Source organism: Pipra filicauda, unplaced genomic scaffold (genome assembly GCF_003945595.2).
Source record: "Pipra filicauda isolate LSUMZ 115617 unplaced genomic scaffold, ASM394559v2 scaffold345_size814242_pilon, whole genome shotgun sequence".
Lineage (NCBI taxonomy): Eukaryota > Metazoa > Chordata > Aves > Passeriformes > Pipridae > Pipra > Pipra filicauda.
The window spans coordinates 212,840-230,701 of record NW_024104471.1 but is presented as its reverse complement, the minus strand read 5'-3'; the positions used below and the strand labels follow the sequence as shown (position 1 = coordinate 230,701).

Below are 17,862 nucleotides of genomic sequence, written 5' to 3'. Positions count from 1 at the left end.
ATAGAGAAACAGTCACACGTTTGAACTACAGTCTTTTAACGTTATTGTACTTCAGCCTAAGTCTCATCAAAAGTTACCTCTTCCAAAGGGAAAGAAATGTCAGCATTGACAAAGCAGCATCGACACCAGTAGTGTGCAATCAGCTTCTGAATTGGTTGCCTTTGTCTGGTAGGTTACTGAAACATTTGGTGGTTTATATTCTCCTGACTGCTCTTTTCAGTCTTACCCACTGAGGCTCATTCTTAGCCTGCTGCTTTCAGGATATGGAAACTCAGAATCCACTGTGTTTTCCCTCTTCTTACTCCAAGAGGAGTAAAAGTTGTCTTCTGTAGGTCAGTCCTCATTTGTTGGCACCAAAAGTTCCTAAGAAACTGCAGGATTTTCCATATTTTGCCTTTGTATTTGTGTGCAAGGTCTTATACCTACAAAGGATCGTGAAATGCCTTTTAATTGAGGGGATAATGTTTATTTTTTCTTTCTTTTTCATGGCAGTGTCTATAAATTTGGGTAGTCTTAGGCCTCCTACTGAACAGCAGTTCAGCAGTTGTTAGCCCTGGTTTCCTGGGTTCAGCTCTTCTATTAAGTAGTCCCCAAAAGAGATATGAATTTTTAAAAGGATGCTTAAGAAAGAGAAAAAATTGAATCTGAACATGAATCATCATCTGCCTGAAACATTAAAAGAGCTCGATACCATTTTCAGCTCATCATTAAACAGTGGATACGGTCTCCAAACAGAAGTGTACACAATTAAAATATTTGGTAAATAAAATACATTCACTTGGTCCACTATCTGTCATTTACACACTTGGTATGCCAAGGTTAGCAAATATGGATGAAATTGGGCAAGTTACTAGCAGCTATATTTTCAAATAACATAATTTCTAGATACCAGGGATAATAATCCAAATCAAAATAAGTTACTTTTTTTTCCCTGCATATAGAGTCATGCAAATTTTGAGCTGCAATGTGAAGTTTCTTTAATTGCCATCACAGTTTTTATTTTTTACATATAATGGGGCCCGTATTTAATGGTTTTTAATTTCTACATCTTCACTCATCTGAGGCAAACTGCTTTTTTTTTTAAGTATCAAGTTAAGCCATCTTTGTTCGAGATTTTAGGTACAACCTGTCAATACCTTTGAATAAAAATGACAATAAAAAGAAATCAGAGTTGCTTTAAGGAGTAGGCATGCTGCAAATAAACCAGCTAAAATTACATCTTGTTTAAGGGCATCCATACTGACACACCATAGGTTGTCTGAAGTCAGGATTCTCAATTACAGCATCATACTCTGGTGTTTCCCCTGTATTAGTTTTATTCAAAGCTCCAGCCTGGAGTCTCTACCAGATTTACTTGGGTGTTGCAGGGGGTAAAACTGCAACTCAGAGAGTAACATGGGCAACTCAAGTCTGCTAACACTCCTTTTGCAATTGCTACTAATGGTTTATTGCCAGCTTTTGCTGTCAGTTGTTGCCAGTTTATGAGAAATCATGATTTTTTTGTTCTGTATACAGACACTGGATTTTCTAACCCTCATCCTTTAGTTCAGCCTTGCCATTAAAGGTTCCATAGGAATGCCAGGCCTCTGTAAAAAAACCTGCCTTGAGGGTTTTGCTTGAAGGTTTCACACATATTGTGGTAAAATCTAAAACATGGAGCTTTTCATTGCCACTTTCAAATCCTTTCCTGTTATGCCATGTCCATTTTTATTCACAATTTAACTATGAATATACCTTTGTAATAATTTAGTCACATTTTTGCCTTCAGGTTAGTATCCCTGGTGGTCACAAGAGACACAAATCTAATAAAACATATTCCCATAAAGCCCCTGCATTTGTGTGTAGGGGGAAAGGGTATTGACACCTGACAGTATAATGCTGGAAACTATCTTTACCCTGTTTTCTTGAGCTTGTCTAAGTGAATGACTTCATTACTTCTCAGTTACTCACTTTTCTATTTACTAAGGGAACCATGAGATCTCCAGAGCTTTTTTGGAGTTCCTGGTTCTTCCCTTCCTTTTCCCATGAGAACAACATCTACGCAAAGCAGTATTATAAAGTGTATTTTTTTATCTCTTTATGAAATACCAGGAGAATATAAAATAAACATAAAGCATTCGTGGTAGAAGCAATAATATCTTCCAAGTTGTGTGTTAAAATGTGCAGAGGCAAACTGGCTTTTGTTTGTGGGTTTTTGGTTTTTTTTGGTTTTTTTTCTGGAAAAATACACTGGAACTCCGAAGAAGCGCCTAATATAGGAAAAACATCTTGCAGCCAAAAATAATCTTTCTTCATGCATATGGGAAAGTACCCCTGATTTACACATTTCCCTTCTTAGAACGTAGGCAGAGCTCTATAACTCTTTTCCAAGATTCATAAAGTACTAATTTGTATCACAGCTGCTTCAAATGCCTTCATTCTACCTAGCACATTTGAGGTGTTCAGGGATATTCACAGGGGCAGGTGGAACAGATCATTTGAACAACTTTTCAGTGGCACCAGCTTCTTTTTAAAAAGAGGATCCTCTATCATTCTTGGGGCTTCTGCTCCTCTCCAGTATATTCTTTTACAAAGAAACCTTCTAGCTGGCCTGAAATGACTTTTCTTATTTCCCACGGGCACTACAGATCTTAGCTTTTCAATATTTTGTTTTAATTTGGCATTTGTAGATCACTGACCTTGCAGCCTCATTTACCTTCTTCACAGCTACCCAGGACTTTCTTTTTGCTGAGACCTCTTTCCCTGTAAATGCTAAATTAACAAAAGCATCTGAGGGTGGGTACATGAGGGTCAGGAGGAGGGTGTGTGTCAAGAGAGTGACATCAACTGAGACAATAAAAGGGCTTCCAAGTTACTTAGAAGCTCTATTTTAAAGTTACATTTAAGGGGTCCACTAAACCAATTCAGTAGTCTTTAAATATACTTGACATCAAGAGACAGTCATCTGCCGACATACCCAAACCAGAAATCTCTTTAACATTCTATCTGGTAAGTACACTCTACTTTTTCTTTCCAAGTTCTCTGGAAGACTTATTTAGAACATTTTATCATTGATTCTTTATTCATTTTACCTTCATTTCTTTCCGAATCTCTTAAAAAAAGGTGAGTGTTAGTAAAATCAAAGTGTTATATTATCTGAACCAAATCCGTGAAATGAAAAAAATCTGAGGCAGTGAGTTAGAAATAACTTGAAGTGAATTCATGTCCTGAATTTATAATATTGGGTTAGATGGACTGCCAGGACCACAGTCATAATGTCATGTAAGAGACCATGCTATAAAGGCTTTTCTGACCTGGAGTAAAGCTGCAGAAACTATTGCAAAAATGGTACTGTGGAGTTTTATATTTCTTAAGTTTCAGTTATTCTGTATCAAGTTTCTTAAGCTGTGACAAAAAGATGCCTTTTCTGACTGCCAATACTGAAAATCCAAACTGGAAACTGATACTGGAACTCTGTCATTTCTGCCTGTTGTAGCATCATCAGCAATAAATATTTTCCAAATATATTTCAAATGGCAGTTTTGCTGATGATGTGCAAATCAGAGGGGAATTCATACTGGTAATGCAGGATTATCCCTGAAAAAAATGAGGGGCTAAATTTTGATTTCTCTTATGCAACTAAACAGGGAATGATAGAACCCAGTAGAGTTAGCCTCTCTGCAAAATTGTCAAGTTTCAGCCTCTTCATTCTAAAGAATATGCAAAAGAAATAGATAAAATAACAGAAGTTTTTACTTGCATAGTTATATACAAGCATTCCACACTACTTGAAGGCTATAAAGTAGTAATAATAGTAGTAGTAGTAATAATATTGGAAGAACATGGTGCTTTTCACCCAGTTATGCAAGAGATAGGCACCTAGAGGATGATGATGATGATGACTGATGGTGATCATGATGGAGGGCATCTAAGGCTGAACAAAATTTTTAGAGTTGCTTAGGAGGTAAGTTGCTAACAAAATTAGGCTTGGAACTAAATTCTTCATTTGCATTCCTAACCCATTTCACAAAAAAGCTATTTTTTCCAAAAATGATGTCTTTCTTTGGATTTAAGAGAAATTACTCGAAACACAGATTTACACCCGTATTCATTTCTATCTTTGTAGACAAAATGACTTCTATAAAAACCCTGGCCCGGACTGCAATCCTCTTATACACCATATGCTTTCTTACAAACTCTGATGGGAGACCAATGGTGTAAGTACATTGTTTTACACAGGAGGGCTTTGGCTGTTCTTTAAGTCTTCTCTTAGGAATATCATTGGGTAAGCTGCATCCCTTGGGGGTCCACACAGGAAGGCATCTTTTGTACTGGGTGAGGTTCTAGCTGGAACTCACACTTAGACACCAACAGCAAGCAATTGAGAGTCAAATCCACAGGGAATCATTTTTCCTTAGCTCTGATGATCACAGAAAACTGCCACTGAATAAATGCCATAGTTTGGTTGATCTAATTGACTTAATATTATATAAGCCCTAAGCTGATTTACAACAGCTAAATACACAGTCAAACAGGATTGTCACAAAATGTAACTATTCCCATTTTTTATGCCTTCTCACTAATATTTCACCATCCACCCTCCCTCTCTTGTCCAGGTAACAAACCAAGCAAAATCTGTTTTTTGAAAGATTCAGTCAAATTGATTTGACTTTCACTTGTTCAAATACAAATTCTAGTTACTTTGTTTTCTTTTGTGGGCTTTTTGTAATTAGTGATTCAGAATAGAATTTGTTACCATCCTACTGGTACCATGACAGATATTAATGCTATAACTGAATATTTGGGTGGGAGGTTTTGATTTACTGGACTCTTTAATCATGCTCTTATTTTACCTTCTGCTTCTCTCATTCTAAGCCACTTGACTGATTTTCTTACCAGCCCTTGACTGAAAAAAAACAGCACATAAACCAAAATTTTCAGCCATTATACTAGGTGGCAACTAGGCTTGCTAACCACATTTTAAATAAAATTTAAAAATTCCCCAGAAAAACGCCCGGACACCTGCAAACTGGGGAGTCTGGAACAACATTTTTCTATCCCTTACAAATCAGAAAGGCAGCTTCGACAGCTCTGCATTGTGGTACCTCACAAAAGTTCCCAAACCCAGGTCTTTGAGTGAGGATCAGAAACTCAAGAAGGGCCACCACGAGCCTCTCTCTTTGCTCTTGTTTCCTGCAGGAAAAGATCAGTGAGTGAGATGCAGCTGATGCACAACCTTGGGGAGCACCGACACGCCGTGGAGAGACAGGACTGGCTCCAGATGAAGCTGCAGGACGTGCACAGTGCCCTGGAGGACGCCCGGACCCAGAGGCCTCGCAACAAGGATGACATTGTCCTGGGCCGGAGGCTGCTCCCCGAGCACCTGCGGGCGGCAATGCAGAAGAAATCCGTGGATCTGGACAAAGCTTACATGGATGTCCTCTTTAAAACAAAGCCATAAGGAAAAAGGCCAGAGCACTGTGTCTGTCCACGTGAGCACGTGTCTGTATATCACTGATCCAGTAGGGCATTTCATTGTTATTTATTCAAACTGCAGTAGGGGTTGAAGGCTCCGCTCAAGGTTGAGTTAGACATCTCACAAACAAAGAATAAAATGTGTTTACAGTCTACCCAGGACCACTGCTGCTAATTTCTGGGTATCTTTTGGCTAATGTATCTTATAAATTGCCAGCATAAAAGACAGAAAGAAGCTCAAAAGAGCAAGAAAGTTGAGAAATCATTTAAGACCTGTTGTACAACTCTTACATGGGCAGCACTTGTAGGTAATCACTAGGACTGCTTGTGCTGTTAACCAGCAGTGAATAAAGTCAGTGGAGTCTGTCTGCAGAATGGGGCACCCTTTTGCCTAGAGTTAAATTCTGTTTGACTTTGTACTAATGAAAATATGTAAACTTAAACCCACTTTGATTTTCAGAAGGAGGCCTAAAATCAGATGAACATTAATTACATAGCAAATGCTGCATGATAATAACTCAGGATTAAAGAATGCAAATATAAAATAAAATAAAGTAGGAAGACAAAGCTTAAAAGTAGAATGGGACAAAATTAAAACCAAATATGAGATGTGAGGGTTTAATTTTGCAAAATACTGAATCGAAGGGAAGGTTTGATTACCTTCCTCTCCTCCAAAAAATTACAACCTATAATTAACTGCAGAAACAGTGGGAGCAGAGATGGTAGCATGTATGTAAGCACAGCCCTAACTATAGAACCAGGAAATGATTCTATACCAGACAATTACAACTGAAACAAAAATCTTGCAATATAATTTTTTTGTCCCTCAATTTCTCTATAAACTATATATCTCTGAATTCCTGTGTGATGTGTTAGGCCTCATGTGTAAGTAATTTTTGTTTGTGAGACCAGTGGCTCTCATAATTAAAATCACTCATTTCCACATGCAATTTTTTTGTAGAATTAGGATCTTGGGTTTCCAAGTCTCCAAAAGGAGAAACATTAACATGCAGAAATCATGCTGGGAGAGGAACCATGATCTCTAATACATTCAAACCCTAAGCAAGGCTCGGAAGGAAATGGATGGGAAAAAAATCAATTATGACAGTAATATAAAAAGCAGCAACTACAAAATTATTCTGCATGGCATATGCACAGATGTGTTTAGGATCCTCAGTCAGTTCTGAAGAATCAGGAAGCTTTCTCAGCAGGAAGAATGGTGAGTGCCTCCAAACCTGCCAGAGCTCAAACCCGGTTGAGTTGCTGCTCTGAGCCGAAGTGGCTGCGTTTATGTTCCCATGTTGATCCTTATTTGTTTGTTTGATGTCTAGCACGCCTTGGGGAGCCCGGTAAAAACCTCCTCAATCATTACACATATAAATTCAATCTGCTGAAGGCTAGAGACTTGTAACTAGTGAGCTGTAGTTCATCATCTTGGCTGTACCTCTATCAATGTAAAGGCCCTGGTGCTATGAGCAGACGGGGTGTCCGGGCAAGGGCTCCCTGCCACTTGTCTGGTTGTAGAATCGAGGCCTTAAAGTGCACTTTCTATTTATTCTTTTATCAGACATCTGTGCTAACTTAAATAAATAAAATTGCATTTTTGTACCTATGTCTCACTTATGTATTACCAAATAAAGTGGACCAAAAGCTCTTGGACATTACATTAAAGCATAATACCTGACTGACCTGTGACTATTCTGATATAATTTAGCATTTGGGACTATTAAGCCATTTTATTTTATTACAGCAATATAAATACAAAAATAATGATGAGTGCAATTTTTATTTTTGCTTTCATCTTTCCTGCACACAAAATCATTTTGGTGGTTAAACAAAAGGTATTTACCAAGCACAAACCTATTCATGTCCCCTTACAATAATGACACGTTCAGAAACTACGTAACCTTCAAGTGGCAAAATCATAAACTTTCGCATTTTGATCTAAACAAAGAACTCTATTTTCTAAATAACTTATTCTTCCAAATCTTCAGCTATCCAGTAGATGAAAGATGCTTACACAAATATTTAAACTTTCTGTACACTTACAATATAACTCTTCAGGACTAAAGACAGCACAGTGGCAGATTAATTAGTGCTGGGTAATGCCCACCAGAAATAAGATGTAATTTGAATGAAATTACCTACTAATTATCTAGACAACAGATTTGATACGGCTTTTCAGCTTAAACCTTTGATCAGTGTAGCAGCAGTTAGAACAGAAAAAGGTTCAGAGTGGGGCAGAGGATATTATAAAAAATACCTTGATAACAAAAAATTCATCTTCACCTGGACAAACGTGCAATTTTGGTCATCTCTCTTTCACAGATTAAGGGGACTAGAAAGAGGATGGTAAGAAATAACAGGGCCACTGAAACACTTACATATGATAATAAATGGTAATGATGTCAGTCAGAAAAGAAATGAATCAAAAGAGGCACCATAAAGGTATGTCAAGTGAACAGTATGGAGAGATAAATGGTCCTGCCTACCCATCTTTCTGAGAGAACGAGGAAAGAGGCAAAGAAGTGAGTTTGCCCATGGCTGAATACGGAGCTTTGAGCCACTGTGAGCCAAAATCTCATCTCCAGGAAATGTCACTGGAGGAGACATTGGCATTGCTCTTGGAGATGCTTGAGTTCTCTTCCCACGCTGGAATGTGCCTTAAGTGTGTGCCAGGTTGTGTACTTGCATGCAAACAGTGTAAATCACGAAGTGAGCCAGCACTTCACAACAGACTCAGAGGAGACTTCAGAGCACCCCTCAGAGTGAAATGAAGTTAAAAAAGTGTTGGATCCACAACCCTTCACGTCCACAGGATCAACCTTCCAAAAATGAGGTGTCTCTAGAAGGCCTCTTTGCTCCCTGAGGGATGTGGTTTCTGTGCACATACTTCCTTTTGAGGGAGGAAACAGAATCACAGTCACAGAATCATCAGGGTTGGAAGGGACCTCATCCAGTCCAACTCCTGCCAAGGCAGAGTCACCCAGAGCAGGTGACACAGGAACGTGTCCAGGTGGGTTCTGAATGTGTCCAGAGAGGGAGACTCCACAATCTCCCTGGGCAGCCTGTTCCAGTGCTCTGCCAGCCTCATTGGAAAGAAGTTCTTTCTCATGTTGAGGTGAAACTTCTTGTGTTTCAGTTTTTGGCCATTGCTCCTCATCCAGTCATTGGGCACCACTGGAAAAAGTCTGGCAACATCCTCTCAGCACCGCCTTTGAGATTTATATGCATTAAGGAGATCCCTTCTCAGTCTTCTCCAGACTAAACAGGCCCAGCTCCCACAGTCTCTCCTCACAGGAGAGATGTTCCAGACCCCTACTTGTCTTTGTGGCCTCCACTGGACTCTCTCCAGCAGCTCCTTGTCTTTCTTGTGCTGAGGAGCCCAGAACTGGACACCACACTCGAGGTGTGGCCACACTAGGGCCGAGCAGAGAGGGACGATCACCTTGCTTTATAATCTGACAAGGGCTTTTTGCCAAGACCTATGTGCTCAAAGACCTATCCCATGCAGACACACATCTGTTGTACACACCTGGTTTTTATAAAATTCTCACTGAAAAGAGAGATAATCACATCTCTCACTGGTGACTCACTGAAACAAAAACCCACTAATTTCAATATCCATCATCAGGGGGAGTAAAACAGTAGTAAGTGAAGAAAAAAAACAATGAAAAATTGACAAAGCCAGAATCACATGAAGTCAAATAAAAACAAGATAATTTGTCAGATCCTACCCCTGGAGATTTAACTGCCTGTGATTTGGCTTTCTAAGCTGCTTCTGACTTTGGCTGCTGTAAATGCTACTGTTTCATGTTGCTCAGTTCACTGCTAAACGTGTGGCATCTGACTCCTCGCCTTGTTAGCACATTCTGACAGCTTTTGTGAGAGCTGCTTGGCCCTCATTGTTCTGCTGCTGGATTTCTAGAACTGTGTGGTTTATCTCTGTGGCCATTGTTAAAGGATGGAAAAAAGAGAATTCATTTAACAGATCCATGTTTTGCTGTATATTGTAGCAAAGCTTCTGTTCTTTGTGGGGTATTTTGGTGTAGCAAAGGCACAAATCCTTGCTCTCTTGCCCCCTCTTCCCCTCCTCTCCCCAAAGAGCATGAGGAATACAGCTTGTCTGTCTGATGTTCCCTGTCTGAAGCAGTGAGATCTGCTAATGCAGATCTCAATGTACACCTCAGGCAAGTCCAGAGGTGTATACTCACTGAATCCTGAGATCAAAACTCCTTGGTATCCCTGAAAGAGGAGGATCTAAAATATACCAAAAGCATTGGCTGTACAGTTCCAGGCTCTGGAATCTGACAACAAATTAATCAAGTTCCTCCACCAGCAGTTAGATCAGAACCCCTGCTCAAAGTGGATATATAGATTCATGTTCCCTTTTACCCACACGTTTTTTCTGGGAAATCTGGTCCAAATCTCTTAAAATCTGGTTTAAGAGATTCTGGTAAGACCCCATATATGGTGGTTGGTCTTCAGAGTGGGGCTTCCCCAAAATATCCCCTGTGCAACAGGTCTGGCTTCCCACAGTGCACAGAGAACAGACTGACATTCAAAAGGTTGAGCAGAAGTTTGCTCCTTGTCTTTCTCCGCCCAAACTGCCCACTAATTCAAATTTGCTTCAATATACTGATTATCTGGAGTTCTACAATCCTTTCACCTGATATGGAAGTCAAGCCCTGCTTAATACATGATCCTCAATAACGATGCAGTAGAAGACATCTTAGAAGAGAGACAAATGTTCTTTTTAATCTGAATCTCATCCTTCAGCTATCTGAATACAGCTGGTGCTCGGTGTTGGTTTATTCTCCCTCCTCCATCCCATGAGGATTGCAAAGGGTTCAGTGTCCTCTCAACACCTGTGACACTTCAGTGCTCTGAAGTTACCTAAAATGCGGGACATGGTAGTTCTGCTGGGGTATTATGGAACGAGAGCCACGTCCACTACATTATATTCCTAAACAGACTGCAGATTACACAGAATCTATACAACTTATAGGGCTGCACAAACACGCAGTTGTAATTTAAATCAGGAATGGGTTTTAGGATGAAGCTTGAGATATCAGATGCCAGTTCACCTAGATAAACTCTATTATGTGATACCTGCGCCACTATCATCCCCTCAGTGCTGCTCCACAGGGAGATCCCGGTTCCACGGGGGAGATCCTGGCTCCTCAGAGGAGAGTCCGGCTCCTCAGAGGAGATCCTGGCTCCACAAGGAAATCCCGGCTCTACAGGGGAATTCCAGGCTCCTCAGGGGAGATCCCGGCTCCACGGGGAGTTCCAGGCTCCTCAGGGGAGATCCCGGCTCCACAAGGGAGATCCCGGCTCTACGGGGAGTTCCAGGCTCCTTAGGGGAGATCCTGGCTCCACAACGAGATCCCGGCTCCACAACGAGATCCCGGCTCCACAAGGGAGATCCCGGCTCTACGGGGAGTTCCAGGCTCCTCAGGGGAGACCCCGGCTCCACAAGGAGACCCCGGCTCCACACCCCCGCCGTTCTCCACCGCCGGCGGGCGGCGCTCGCCCTCCAGCACCGCCCCGGCCCCTCACACCGGCCGCCCCCTACGCTCGGCGGGGAGGATTTATCACGTTTCTTTCAGTGTATTTTATTCTGTTCCTGTTTGCGGTGATTTGTGCTTTGTTAACGTTTCACTCGTCCGGTGTTTGTTTTGTTGTGTCGGTTGTTTTTGTTTTTGGGGGTTTTTTTTCCCTGTCGGTTTTTATCCACGCGGGAGTTCATTCTCCCACTTCTGTCCCCCCCGCTCGCCCCCTCAGGGAGTGCCGCGCGCCGCTCCCTTGGCAACGGCGTCCCGCGGCTCTCGCGAGATCCGGGCGCCTCCGCCGGCGCCTCCTCCGCGGCAGCGGGGGCGGCTCTCGCGAGAGGTGGCGGCGGGTGCGCCGGGCCTGGCGGGGCGGCGGGAGCGGACGCGGCTCGGCCGGTGAGTGAGCGAGCGAGCGAGCGAGGGAGCGAGGGAGGGGGTGGCTGAGGGGGCGGCTGAGGGGGCACAGCCGGGGCGTGTGGGACCCTTCGCCGCGGGGAACCCCTGCCGCAGAACCACAGAACCCGCAGGGTCGGAAGGCAGTCCCCCTGCCCGACCCCCCCGCCCGGGCAGGGCCGGCCGGAGCAGGTGGCACAGGAGCGCGTCCAGGTGGGTCCGGGATGTCTCCAGAGGGGGAGACCCCGCGGCCTCCCCGGGCAGCCTCGCTGACCGCGTGCTGAAGGTTTTTCACCTCAGCCCAGAAGCGCCGCAGACGGATTTACCCACCCCCGCCACCCCTCAGCCCCCGCGGCCGCTCCGATCCGTGAGGGGTCAATGAGCGCGCTGGACGCGGCTTAAATTGATGCTTTTCGTCATGTGTCGTTTACTGGTAGGACCTGCCTTCACTGCGAGGCCTGTGCAGAGACAGTATTGTTGCTCAGGACTGCCTGACAGCCGTCGTATAATTCCCGAGCACACTTATTTTACATAATCCATGAGCAGTGATTTACCCACTCAAACGATTTCGTAATGAGTTCGGTATCTTTGTCATATTTTTTTTCTACGTCAGCACGTTTTATTTGCAGAAAATACCAATTGCTTGTGTGATAAATCTGTCATAGCACAATTATGTGTTGCAGTTGCCTGTTTCTTTTTTTTTTCTTTAAATTCACTTTTGTTTCTAGCTATTGCTTCTGCATCTTTTTTCCTGTTTATCTCTGATCCCATCCACTGTGTCACTTTAGAACTCTTTTCTTTCAGAACTGGGATCCAGCTCCATCATAGACCTCTCTCAGGTTTGTTCCTGTCACTTGTGGGGCTTCTTTGTCCGAAGTAGTGGTTGAGCATTGTATCTTTTTGTTCTTTGTTGTTGGCTGCCTCTTACAAATTTGAGTACATGCTTAAAATCTGCTTTCTCAATAGCCTTTTTGACTGTCCTTGCTGTTCTCCTCACTTCTGTTTGCCTGTATTCCTTGTGAATCATCTGCTGTGATTCATTTAAAGAGTACTTACCTCTGTTCCTTCAGCTTTGTTGATCCTTTCCCTGGAATACACTTCCTCTCTCTCTCCTGGGTTTCCTATTGAATTAGATGTCCCAGAAATACAATCCTAGTCATCAGCTATCACACTATTCACAGTCCACAAGCTGATAGTTCACATCTGTTATCTTTTATGTGAGCTAAAAAAACGTGCCTCTGCATCATCGTGTGTAGGTTGCCTTGAATTCCTGTAGCTTGAGCACGAGTACAGTCAAAAGGAACTGCTTGATTTTTTTTTTTCCCCTTTCTTTCTCCATTGCTCTGTAATTAAGGAAGATGTTCCGCTGTGTGCATCCTGCAGGTCTGTCAGTGTGTCTTTGACTGGGTCTCTTGCAAGGTATCAGAGATTTTCTTTTTAAGACACACAGATTTCCTGCCAACAACGTTTGAATATTCCCTCTTAATTTGTGCCATTTCTGCCTCAAAACCTCATTGTACATCTTGTCTGTGCCAATGGTGCTGTCTGAGGCTGCTCTTGGATGTGTTTCCAGCACATTTGTGCAGGTGCTTTTGCCCAGTGTGTTAATGCCAGGGAAGGTGGGGGTTAAGAAGGACAACAAGGTGGAGCAGCTCTCATATCACACATTAGATTCCTTCTTGAAACCCAGTTTTCCTTTAAGGCACAATTGCTCTTGCAAATGGTGAACAGCTGATGTGTGGATGACATGACTTGTTAAATTAGTAACAGATGTCATCCCTGTTGGTTTTTCTGTCACTTTGTTATAAACTGCGTGTTTTCATAGCTTGTGTTCTCGAGGCTGGGGCTCCTTTGTCCTGTGTGCACACACAGAAATCAAAAGCTCATTATGAGCCAATTTCTTTCAGCACAGCTTTGCTTTAGCAGTGTTGTTCAAATCTTGGCCTGGTGCTCTTGCTTATCAATAAAAGTATGTATCTTTATATGTATAAGATCAGCAGCTAATTTATAATTCATTTCAGATGTAAAAAACTGAGAATTTTCTTGCTCACTGAGGTGTGTTGTTACTGCTGGGTGCAGCCACGGGTATAGACTTCACTTATTTCTTCAGGAAATCTGTTTGATGCTCTGATCCTCTTCATCTCATCCCTGGTGCTGAGTGTGATGAAGCCCTGTGTCTGTCTGCTCTGTGTATTGCTGGCCCACAGGCCATGGGGCCAGTAGTAGTGGCAAGGAGTTGGGTTCTGCTCCTCTTTCCTGCAGTGATAGCCAGGATTCTGCTTGGAGAGTTGGTGGGAGAAGTTGCTCAATCCGCTGAGCTTTTTGTGGGCAGACCTTGGCAGATTTCACACGGTGAATCCTAGTACAGAGGGGGAGTTGGGAGTCATCTGCCTCTTGCTTTTCAGTCTTCCAATGTCAAATAGCTGTTTTATCATCATGTTCCCTTTGAGAATTATAAAGTTAAATCTTGCAGGATAGTCACTGGATATCTGTTGTTTATGGTTCTATAGTTAGGAATATCATCAGCTTCCCGTGACTACTCTATTTTTTTTTTCCTTTTTATTTGCTCATTAAGAGAAGCTTCAATCCTGACCTACTATGTTAATGTTGAGACTGTATTGCAAAGGATGTCTCTCAGCTGGGCTTTAATCAGTGTCAGTTTGGTAACATTTCAGTGATGGTAATTTATAAAGCTACTTTATGTGGCTGAATTGTGACTGATCTCTGCACTGCTTTGCAAGAAGCTCACTTGACAGGTATGGATTTCCATGATATGTGGTGTTTGCATTATGAGCATATGTCCTTTGAACTGCATTTTTTAATTAGGATGCAATGTCACTGTGCTTGCATTCCCAGTGAATCTGACTTGTAAGTTCCTTTTTGTTGTTGCTGCTTTTGTGCTTTGATGACTAGAGGCAGCGAACAGCAGGCTGTCACCCCTTACAGAAAGTCTAAATATTTAATCTGAGTTTCTCTGTCACAACTAATGCCAGGTTTTGTCCTACCTCGTTACTTGTCTGCTGGAGCTTTCTGATTATCCTGGTTCACCTTTACAGTGGATTTTGCTGAAGGGGCAGGTTAGAGCAGACAAGCTTCTGAAACCTGCCCTGCTTTGGGAAATGCTTCTGACCAAAGCTTAGAGCTGAGTAGATGCCTGAAGTGCTACGTGTTCATTATTTGAATGTTGTCTTCAGTACTGACAGCTGGAGCAATCAGTTCTTTGTTCTACCTGATGAGCTGGTGGCCAGAAGAAATTCAGGATATTTTAATCATCTTTCTTAGTAAGACTCCAGAGCTTTGCAGCCCACAATATTCTCAACAAACATCATGTGGCTGGCTGGAAATGTGTTGATACTGGTTGAGATTAGCTTTGCTTCTTTCCTCAAAGATTTACAAAGAGCCTTCTCCAGCCTCCCCTAATCTGCAGTACCTTGAAAACTGCAAGTCCTGCATCTCACCAAAGTATGTGTCCACTTCTGTCCAGCATCTGATGTTGTCTACATCTTGCTTAATCTGCTGTGCCTCTTTTGTGCATTGTATTTTGTCATGGCACAGAACCGAATATGCTTTGGATATCACTTAAAAGAATCTGTTCAGCATCTATCACAGGATAGTGTAGGATACATCTTTTCACGAGCTCTTCAAGCAGTGGTGTAAACACATTAATTACTCTATTTTTCAGTGCCTAGAGTGGTTCTACCACATCGACTTTTAGCTTTTCAAATGCACTGGGTTTCTGTCTTTAAAATTCCCTTGTATTTCAGTAGCCTACAACTTTCATAAATTAGTGATGATTCTGGCTTCAAGTTGATGTTAGCAAATCTGAAGTGTTCTAGCTGTTTATGTTGAAAGCTTTGAAAATTAAAGTCTGCTTCCTGATTTCCTATAATTCCTTGTGAGGATTCTCTAGAACATTAGCTTTCTGCAGAAGGGTATGAAATCATTCTTTACACCTGGAGAATTGCTTGTTAGCTAATTAGGATGGCAATCATTTGGGCCAACATGCCAGTGTTGTGTAATCTGCTGAGGGTATTTGGATTTGATTCTGTATTTCCTGTGTTCCCAGTGCCTTTTCCCCTTTACCAACATTTCAGATGCAGTTCCTTGATTTCGTGGAAGGCATTGAATAATATTCCTGGCCATGCACTCTTGCAGTTGTTTTTTTTTTTTAGTTGTTTGTTTTTCTTACACCCAAGGTCAGAATGTGTCCTGAACATGCTTTGTTTATTCCCCCCACTGTGAATCCACGCCTTAAAAAAAAAAAAAAGAAGAGAAAATTAAACCACAGTTGAAACATTCTTTTCTATTGCAGAAAAACAGTGGTTTTGCAGAATTGTTTAAAAATGAATCAAGATGACTAGTTAGTTACTGTACATAATGTATAAAGCATTTGCTAATTGAAAAAAACCCAAATATTTTCAATAGAGAAAAACATAAAAGAATTCAATTCCTTATTTATAGTCTTACAGGATTGTTAAAACTTGAAATAAAATCGATAAATACATTTGTTTATAATCCACACAGCAGCGCTGTCAGCAGTGGTCAGGGAGAAAAACTGGCTGTGTTACAGCAGGTTGTTTCTAAGAGAAATGTTAATTGTTGAGATTGTTGAAATGTTAATTGTGGAGTGGAGGATGGAGGGAAGACTGTCTCTTGTTGTAGTGTGACATGCTTGGAGCTAAATAAGAGGTTTCACAAGCTGTAGCTTCGGACACTTGGATTGTTTATCTTCTTTTCCGAGCTGTGTGCCAGTGTGGTACTCCATCAGTGACGCTGCTGGGGTTCCTCGGGTGCTTTAAGCTGGGAAAAGGGAATGCTGTTGTTCATGAGGAGCAGTTCCATTTGTTTGTTTCTGTCCTTCTGTGTCATCTGTTGTTTGTAGTGGCTTAAGTGTAGCTGCATAGCAAAGGAGATTGAGGAACTGAGCAGACCTAAAACAGGCTTTTTCTTTGAAGTGTGTGTGGACCTGGACCCTCCTGTTGAATTTTTACTGTAAGAGAGATGGGGAGAAGGCAGAAAGCATGAGACAGTTTAAGGAAGTGACTTTACATTGGCCTTTCAGCTGCAGTTCTTGTAAAAACAGCTGCTCTTTGCACACCTTCCCAGTACCAAAGCTAAATTCAAGTATTGGTGTCTATTCAGTAAGAACTGGGTGCTGGATGCCCCAGGCACCTGCTTTGGTCTGTACCTGAGGGGGTGAAATGTCTTTTAGATGGTTTTAAAGGGAAGAGAGAGTTTGTGGAGAGAAGGAAAAGCTGGTGAAGAGCCGTGTGGTGCTTCGGCAAACGGGGCTGGAAGCAGGACCCTGCCGTGGTCAGGAGCTGGGTGTGATTGCACAGGGGCAGCTGTGGCATCCTCTGGGACATTCCTGGTCTTGGCTCTTTGTCCCACACGGTGTTGTTGCCACAGTAGCAGGACTCACTGTGCCTCTTGCTCGAGTGACTCAATGGACAGAATTCACTTCAACTCGGGATAAAAGCTGTCTCTATCTTTGTGTTGCCTGTGTACATCATCCTGCACCTAAGCTGGAATGACTGCTGCTGGGGTAACTCACAACTGGGTTTATAAACCAGCCTTCCTTCCCTTTGTCTCCTTAACAATGCTTTTTCCGTTCTGTCAGAGGTTGTAGGTTTCTCCTTGTTAAGCTCCTGATAAATGTGTGTAGATCCTATAACCTCTGTGTAATATCCTCACACACACTGTGCTTTGATAACCTGAATTTCTAGGTAATACACCATGAAATGCTTATCTGAGCTTTTTGCCTTTTTTTTTTTTTGCATGACAGAATTCCTGTAATTTTAAATAAAATGTTTTTTTTTTCCTTTTCCTGACTCTATATGGACACCTGACCATGCCAGTCTTCCAATCAAAATGTGTTTAATTATAGAAACTGTAACAGGAGAAAGACCCAACCCTGTGGTGGAGATTGTATACTTTGTATAAAATCTGTTTTGTTGGTTAGACCTGAGCATGAAGGAAAAACTCCTATGCAACCAACATTTTCAAGAAGCTTGTTCTCTACCATTCTGCTGTAACTAAAACTTTTGGGTCTAAATTTAGCTAGGAGAATCTAAATTTGACAGAAGAGTTATTCTATTTTCCATGACTAAAGGGACAGTTTATTTGAGCAGCAACTTTGTTTTAAAGAAGTCTCATTTTTTTCGGGACTCACTTCCAAACAGGATAAGTTTCACTGAATGTAACAGAAATATATTGAGGGGAGGTGAGGTGGAGATACAATGTTTCTAAAATATTTACCTTAAAACTTTAAAGAAACATTAGCCTACCTTTCTATTACTTAGCAGGTTTATATGTCCGTAATTTGATTATTTTCCAGCTGCTGTACAATCATCAGCTGCTCACTTGTGGCTACTTTTTCGTTTTTGTAACCAGGTCATTCTGAATTGTACAGCTTTCTTGACACAACCATCACTTATAGGTATGACTTGAACACCTGCCT

At 41.9% G+C, this 17,862-nt stretch overlaps 2 protein-coding genes and 1 long non-coding RNA gene across 7 annotated transcripts in view; 2 read left to right on the top strand and 1 right to left on the bottom strand.

Annotated features, from left to right (window-relative positions):
• The window catches only part of LOC120323795, a 38,746-nt gene extending 27,915 nt beyond the window's left edge, over positions 1–10,831 (bottom strand). For both annotated transcript variants that reach the window (XR_005564644.1, XR_005564645.1), the window contains exon 1: positions 10,567–10,831. This is a non-coding gene — a long non-coding RNA (uncharacterized LOC120323795). The remainder of the gene's footprint in view (positions 1–10,566) is intronic.
• On the top strand, positions 4,111–5,440 carry PTH (parathyroid hormone). Its single transcript, XM_027714533.2, has 2 exons — positions 4,111–4,196; positions 5,179–5,440. Exons 1-2 carry the CDS (start codon positions 4,111–4,113, stop codon positions 5,438–5,440), a joined length of 348 nt encoding a protein of 115 aa, XP_027570334.2.
• A 510-nt stretch (positions 10,832–11,341) lies between the features above and the next one.
• The window catches only part of BTBD10 (BTB domain containing 10), a 28,247-nt gene continuing 21,726 nt past the window's right edge, over positions 11,342–17,862 (top strand). Inside the window, exon 1 of one of the 4 annotated variants that reach the window (XM_027714547.2) lies at positions 11,342–11,405. The gene's annotated coding sequence lies outside the window, so the exon portion shown is untranslated. Of the gene's footprint in view, positions 11,406–12,206; positions 12,242–17,862 lie in introns of those variants that run through there. The other 3 variants (XM_027714544.2, XM_027714545.2, XM_027714548.2) reach the window with 3 other exon arrangements.